We start from the raw sequence: 8002 nt of genomic DNA, 5'->3' as shown, positions 1-8002 counted from the left end.
CACCTGTAGTCAGTTCTGTTAAAAATCTATTCTATATAATGGAAATTTTGTAGCTGCAATTGAAACATTAGATCTGAAATCGAGTCATATGCACCACCTTTACATTACCCTTGATGAGTTTTGAGGGTGTGTGTACTCCTGAAGATGAGCCATAAGCCAGGTATAAAAGCCTGGAGCTACCTTTTCCCTAACTTAATCCTGATAACCTTTCATTCCCCAGGCACTCCTCACTGCAACATTCACAACCCAAGCTTCACACCCTTATAAGAGTGTTGGTACCACTATACTCTCATACATTCCTTTTTTTGCCTCCATGGATAACGTTCCTTGTCTCCGAAGATTCCTCTGTGCACCACCCACCCACCTATGGGTTTAATGCTCCACTCTGAATTAATAATACTCCACAAATATGCATTTTTTCCATGGGAAAGTGGGTTAAAGTCCTTCCATAAACCATGTGTGAGGTAAGAGGTGACTAAAGTGCTGGGAGCAAGGTGCTGATAACCCCTTCTGTATAAATTACTAACTGTAGATATGTTGTGTATCTTTATATGTTTATGCTTCTAAACTGTTGTATTCTGAGCACCTCTGCAAAAACAGTGATGTGTGAGTGTGGTGAAAGTGTTGAATGATGATGAAAGTATTTTCTTTTTGGGGATTTTCTTTCTTTTTTGGGTCACCCTGCCTCGGTGGGAGATGGCCGGTATGTATTTACACAGTCCTTTTTTTACCTGCAGGGCCATGAGGGCAAGGAGTAGGTCGTCAGTCATCATACATTCCTCCCAGAGACCTGCGCCACCACTAGTGTTCTTGTTTGAGCGGCATCTGGCCTCTCCGCAGTTTTTTAAAAGCATTTTGCACCTGTGATTCCGTGGCAGTGTTCAGTGCTTCTCTGAGAAGTGTCATTTTGCATGAGTTTAATCATGTTAATTTAAAGTTGGTGAATTTTATATTCAAACATTGAAATGTATGTTAATTTATAGACTTGGTTTACGTGTTGGGTCACCGCTGTAACTTTGTGTATATCTTCCAGTGAATGTATTCCATGTGTTGGGTCGTCAAACACACAGTTATAGCCATACTTACAAACACACAATTACATGTAAACTTATAAATAATTAAAACACCTGGAACACTAACCTGTTTTAACAGTTAAAACACCTGGAACACTAATCCCTTTTAACAGTTAAAACACCAGGAACACTAACCTGTTTTATCAACTTGAGGACCCCTGGTGGCTGTGTTTTACATTCACGATATGTCTTATCAGCATTTTAAGGTCAAAAGCACCATATTAATTTCCTTCTCACTTAATTTGAATATTCAGTTAGTTGGACTTCCTCTGGTCTTGCAAGACCAATGTACAACAGAGGGAGAAAGTTCACAAAAATGTTAATTGTTCATCATGTGAAATTCTTTAGCCTATGAAATATTTTGTGCAATAGAGCCCCTTTTGAATTCAACATTATATATATATATACATATATACAGTAGAACCCACATATCTGCGGATTCAGTTTCAGTTATCCACGGTTTACTGTGGCCTGAAAATAACCCATAATTTTGCATAAAAGTTGTGATGGCAGTTGTTCAAAGCCTGAGAGAAGTCGTAAAGCGCTTCCCATCAGTGAAAAAATAATAATACTCCACTTACTGTGCATAATTTATCAATTAAACTTTAGGTCGTGTATGTAAATAAAAAATGATTTGTATGTAGGGTTTGGTACTATCCACGGTAGGTCTTGGAACGTATCCCTCGTGGATATAGGGGACTACTGTATATATAATATATATATCAATTCATATATTAAAAGACAGGTTAATTATTGTTAGTAGTGAGTGATAGTTAGACTTTTATGTAAATAAGAGTTGATATATATATCTGTGTAGTGCATATATTTATATAAAGTTAACGAATATTGAGTATTGAACATTGAATATTCTTAGCGGTGTAGCTTTGTTGTAGACTGCAATAGCGAGGTTGCAACAGTTCGCGACCCTTTCATGATTTGGGGAGAAGCTGTGAATAAATGATATACAAAACTGACATAATAAATGAGAGACTTGTGCAACATATCACACAAGTGTCTGAAGAGAAGCTTTAGAAAATGATTGGGTCCGTGGTGGGTCGTTGTTGGTACAGTGGGAGATGTGATGGACCCTCAGATATATCTCTCTCCTCGCGACTTGGTGATGGTCCGGGGTGGACATGAGATGTCTGGCATGCACTTTCTATATTGTGAGTTGTGAACTGTCAAGAGTAGTTGTGTCTTGCTGTGAGCGTCCTATCAACCCCAGTCACAGTAGGATGTGGATAGTGTTTGGTGGATGGATAATTTGTGGATAGTGTCTGGTTTATGTACAGGACTTGTAGATGGATAGTTTGTGGATAGTGTATAGTGGATGTACAGTGTTTGTGGGTAGTGTCTGGTTTATGTACAGGACTTGTGGATAGTGTATGGTGCATGTACATTGTGGATAGTGTACAGTGGATGTACATTGTTTGTGGGTAGTGTCTGTTGGATGAATTGCTGGTGGTTTTTGTTTTGCAGATAAAGACAAGAGAGGAGGTTGTACAGTAGAATCTCTTATAACATGACTCACGAAATCGTAATGACACGATTGCAAACAAACCATACCACAGGCGGGATTTGAACCCGTGGTCAGAGTCTCAAAACTCCAGACCGTTGCGTTAGCCACTGGACCAGCTGGTCCAGTGGCTAACGCGACAGTCTGGAGTTTTGAGACTCTTCGACCTCTGGTTCAAATCCCGCCCGTGGTATGGTTTCTCTTATAACATGTAAATGGTCTTGGAAATTGCTTATTATATATATACTGTTTTGCACCAAGGCAGGGCAAGTAAAGGAAAAATATTAACCATCATTCGTTCAACAGCCATTGTGCTAAAATTATTTTTTGTGACACGCTGGTCGTCCCACTGAGGCAGGGCGACCTGAAAAAGAAAAAACACTTCCACCATCACTCAGAGTGGAAGTGCAATAGTGACAGCGTACTAGAACTACGTGTAGGATTAGGGCACAGTGTGGATTATGGAATCGTACCTGAAAGAGGATTTGTCCAGGACTTGACAAAAGTCCAGGAGTTTGTGGAGTCCTGCTGGACAAAGTGTTTTCTAATATATCTTAACTTGCATATTATCTTTTTAGAAGTGTACAGATATTACAGAATTTTTAGTGTGAATTTATTACCTTCGAGAAATGTGGTCATGGTCCTGGACCCTCACACGTGAGATTTTAGTTTATTTATAAAATATGTGCGCTGAACCTCCCCTACTCTTCCTATTGGTTGAAAAAAGTTTACACGTGGTCAGTCGTATACAACTGCTCTTTTTTTTATTTTTATACTGTATATACTTGTAAAGTCAGATACATGTTGCATCCTGGGTAAGAACCAAACTAGTATAGTCATGCCTCTGGCAAGACAGTGATGGAGTGAACGATGATTAAAGTGTTTCTTCTTTTTTGGATCATCCTGCCTTGGTGGGACACGGCCAGTGTATTAAAAAAATAAAAAATCCAAATTGCTTGGCTTTCCTGGGTTACTAATCCTCTATTACTAACCTAAATATTATTACAGTTATAAGTAAGTGCTAAACTCACAAGGGTTACTAACCTAAATAAAACCTTATACTCTGTCAAGAGTGATGCATTAGCATCATACAATAGTTGCAGTAGGTCTCACGAATTTTTTTAAACACATCGGCCATTTCCTACTGAGTCATGGTGGTCCAAAAAAAGAAGAAACACTTTTTATCATCATTCACTCCATCACTGTCTTTGCCAGAGCTCGTCCTCTACTACAGTTAAAGAACTGCAACACATTTCCACCCTGGAAATATAAACACAAATGCAGTATAATGTGATCCTTTATTGACAACGTTTCAACCCCAGGTAGATCCGTGTGTGACTTGAAAAAGCCCACTGTGTGGGTGAAACGTTGTCAATAAAGGATCACATTATACTGCATTTGTGTTTATATTTCCACTGTGTTGGTATTTTTTATACCATTTATTTCCATTGTTTCTACATTTCCACCCGTCCTGTCTTGCCAGAGGTGCGCAGATATGACAGTTCACACGTGCATATTTATTTCTTAGTTTGTATAGATATACGCTTCAAACCTTGATCTAATGGACTAAGAAAATGTAGAATAAAATCCACCAGGCAAACTGATTCAGAAACAATTATGACCGCTGGTTACGCAATTGTCCGTTGTTAAAGATCACGGCAGAGGACGATTCCAGAAGGGGATCAAAATATATAGATCAATTAATCTTTGAGTTTCTGTCTCCATGTGGGTTATTATTGAGCATTGACAAGCAGTAGTGGACTATTATTTTTGGGGCCCTGAAGCTCAAATTGTTATGGGGGGCCCCTTCAAAACCCCTTCTCATACAGTAGACTAAAGTGACTTCTGGGTCCTGTCTGGGATTAGGGGCCCTGAAGCATAAGTTTCATTACTGTCACAGTAGATCTGCCCCTGCTGACGAGTGTTCATTATACTTCAGTTATTCACAGTTATTCACAGCAAAATTATTAGTGTCCACAGTTGCATCTGTCCACCACAGTCACCATCCACTAGACCCTGACACCGCAGATGTAAACCATCCACATTCGACTATGTCTGGGATTCCACAATTCCGAGTGTTCATCAAATATATGCTGGAATGGATGACAGAAAGCATGCCTGCTTAATAAGGAAGCATTATATGATTGGCCAAGCTGTGATTATTAAACCTGTGATCTGCTAGCAGCAACAGTCTGCTTGACTGCACAGTCAAGCCAGTGATGGCAGAATCCTTAAAATTGGTCACTGACAGTTTCCAAATTAAGCTGCTGGTTACTAAGTGACTGTGACCAGGACACACTCCCAGGTTACTGGTCACTGAATGTGACCAGGACATACCCAAGTTATACTGGTCACTGTGACCAGGACACACTCCCAGGTTATTAATGGTCACTGAGTGACTGACCAGGACACACCCAGATTATTACTGGTCACTGAGTGAATGTAACCAGGACACACCCCAGGTTATTATTGGTCAGTGAATGACTGTGACCTGGACACCCAGGTTATTACTGGTCACTGGTTGACTGTGACCAGGACACACTCCCAGGTTATTACTGGTCACTGGTCACTGTGACCAGGACATGTAATATTCTCAGGGCCGCATAGAATTAAAATGTATTATTTTTCTCCCCACTAAACTAATGAGAAAGAACAATTCTGAACAAACTGAGGATGCAAAATTTATGATCAAAATAGTATAAGAACGCATGTTAGGAGATTCTACTGTACCTTGTTACGATGGTGATGTTATACCTTGGCAGGGAAACATGTAGACACGGGTATAGCATGTTGAGGATATGTGTTGGTGTCAGCAGGCTTCACTGAGATGGTGACATCAGTGCAGTATGTTGCACTGATGTTGTTTGTGACATCAGTGCAGTATGTTGCACTGATGTTGCTTGTGACATCAATGCAGTATGTTGCACTGATGTTTCAGCGACATTAATGTAGTATGTTGTACTGATATCAAAATGCATTGACGTACTGCTGCATTTACCGATGGGCCATCATCTAGTCGCAAAATCGTAATAGCCCTATTGCAAACCATGGAATGGGTGGGGTTTGAGGCAATAGCGAGCAAGTCGTAAAGCTCCCAGTGGCGTACACACCGGCCTGGAGTTATGCCAGTTGCTTCCTTGTTTGTCGGTCGTTGCATCGGCTTGCATCACAACTGCGTTACCTAGCATGTGTGTTACACAACATGGGTTTATGAGCCTCGGTCACCCTCCTGAGGCATGTGCGGTCTGTCATCACCTGTGAAATGTTAAAGCTGGTGAGTACGTACACACAGTGCTGGATCTACAGTTTTGTGGCCCTGAAGCTGGAACTGTTATGGGGGTCACCATGGCAACCTGCAACAGCTAGCCTAGCCTACAACAGCTAGGCCTATATGATACTTTAATAACTTTTTAATATTTATTTTAACTATTATTATGCATTGAATTAGACATTATTATTTTTTAAAAACTTTCTCATACAGTAGACCCAAAATTTTTAAACAATGTTGACTAAAGTGGCTTCTGGGGCCCCACCGGGATTAGGGGCCCTCAAGCTTAAGCTTCATTAGTTTCATGGTAGATCCATCCCTGTGTGTATATATACAACTTGATCATAGAAGAAAAAGCTTGTTTTATGTGGAGACAGGAGTGGAGGAAGTATACCTGGAGGATGTTTCAGGGGGTCAATGCCCTGGGGGGGGGGGATCAGTGAATAAAAATATTAACATTGTGTCTGTTGAATTGACCTCTTTACATTATTTCCAAATCTTGACAACTCTGTCGCTCTGAATGGAATCCAAACACTCAGTATAACAGACTTTTAAAATACTGATAGTACTGTTAATTCTATTACAGCCTCTCCTCACTTAGTGACGTACTCGTTTACCAACGTCTCGGACTTACGACGGGCTCTCTGGCCAGTATCCCTACCTAAATATTGCATATTAGAGCTGACTGTCTCTATTCTGTTTATTACAATACACAGTACGCTACTGTATAAACACTTAAAACAATATCAAAGATGGTTGACACAAACCCACCACCAATTATGTACCTCTGTAATCTTTTGACTACCGCCCACAGGATGGGTATGTGGTGCATAATAAACATATTAAACTAACTATCCCCACCCTCACGGGGCTAGTAGGGAGAAGCTAGGCCTCTGGTGTGCCATCTCCGCCCTCACGGGGCTGGTAGGCAGAAACTAGGCCTCTGGTGTGCCATCCCCACCCTCACGGGGCTGGTAGGCAGAAGCTAGGTCTCTGGTCTGCCATCCCCACCCTCACGGGGCTAGTAGGGAGAAGCTAGGTCTCTGGTCTGCCATCCCCACCCTCACGGGGCTAATAGGGAGAAGCTAGGTCTCTGGTCTGCCATCCCCACCCAAAGGGGGGTCTAATGGGAATAACAGTCTTGTAAGCTACAAGCTCTGGCTCAGGGACCTACCCTACCCTAGAAGGGCTGGGCATGGTGTTGATGTACAAGCTCTGGCTCAGGGACCTACCCTACCCTAGAAGGGCTGGGCATGGTGTTGATGTACAAGCTCTGGCTCAGGCACCTACCCTACCCTAGAAGAGCTGGGCATGGTGTTGATGTACAAGCTCTGGCTCAGGCACCTACCCTACCCTAGAAGGGCTGGGCATGGTGTTGATGTACAAGCTCTGGCTCAGGGACCTACCCTACCCTAGAAGGGCTGGGCATGGTGTTGATGTACAAGCTCTGGCTCAGGCACCTACCCTACCCTAGAAGAGCTGGGCATGGTGTTGATGTACAAGCTCTGGCTCAGGCACCTACCCAACCCTAGAAGAGCTGGGCATAGTGTTGATGTACAATCTCTAGTTCATGGACCTACCCTACCCTAAAAGAGCTGGGCATGGTGTTGATGTACAAGCTCTGGCTCAGGGACCTACCCTACCCTAGAAGGGCTGGGCATGGTGTTGATGTACAAGCTCTGGCTCAGGGACCTACCCTACCCTAGAAGGGCTGGGCATAGTGTCGATGAGGGGAGGAAGTGTCTATGGGGAAGGGGTATCATAGCTGGGCATTCTAACAGGTAGTGCACCAGTGGTTACGGAACCACCCCGTCACAATGGGCACTCCTCTCGTGCCCCTTCAACAGTGGTGGGTATTCACCCTCAGTTCTCCACCAATACCCACAGTAATAAACGTACATTTAAGATTAACTATAAAGATACTGGTGAGGGGCTCTTGATCAAGGGAATTGGAGCTGTACCCCGGCTCCCTATATAACCCTACGGGTTTAACGCTCCACCATAATAATGACACCATAAAGTGTCTTAAAAAATTAGGTATATATAAAATATGCAATTTATTAACCAATTACTTAAAAAATATATTAATTATTTTTTTATTTAATTTTTACAACGTTTGAGATGTTATATTAATTTTTAAATATT

The 8002-nt window shown here is 41.9% G+C and overlaps 1 protein-coding gene across 4 annotated transcripts in view; it reads left to right on the top strand.

Moving 5' to 3' along the window:
* The window catches only part of garz (Sec7 domain-containing protein garz), a 53382-nt gene extending 49088 nt beyond the window's left edge, over nt 1-4294 (top strand). For all 4 annotated transcript variants that reach the window (XM_070105388.1, XM_070105389.1, XM_070105386.1 and 1 more), the window contains one exon: nt 738-4294. In XM_070105388.1, coding sequence (XP_069961489.1) covers nt 738-758 — 21 coding nt within the window. In that variant the 3' untranslated portion in view covers nt 759-4294. The remainder of the gene's footprint in view (nt 1-737) is intronic.
* Nucleotides 4295-8002: the final 3708 nt, after the last annotated feature.

The sequence above is a fragment of the Cherax quadricarinatus genome, chromosome 98, assembly GCF_038502225.1.
Source record: "Cherax quadricarinatus isolate ZL_2023a chromosome 98, ASM3850222v1, whole genome shotgun sequence".
NCBI classification, from domain to species: domain Eukaryota; kingdom Metazoa; phylum Arthropoda; class Malacostraca; order Decapoda; family Parastacidae; genus Cherax; species Cherax quadricarinatus.
This window is presented reverse-complemented; position numbering and strand designations above follow the sequence as displayed.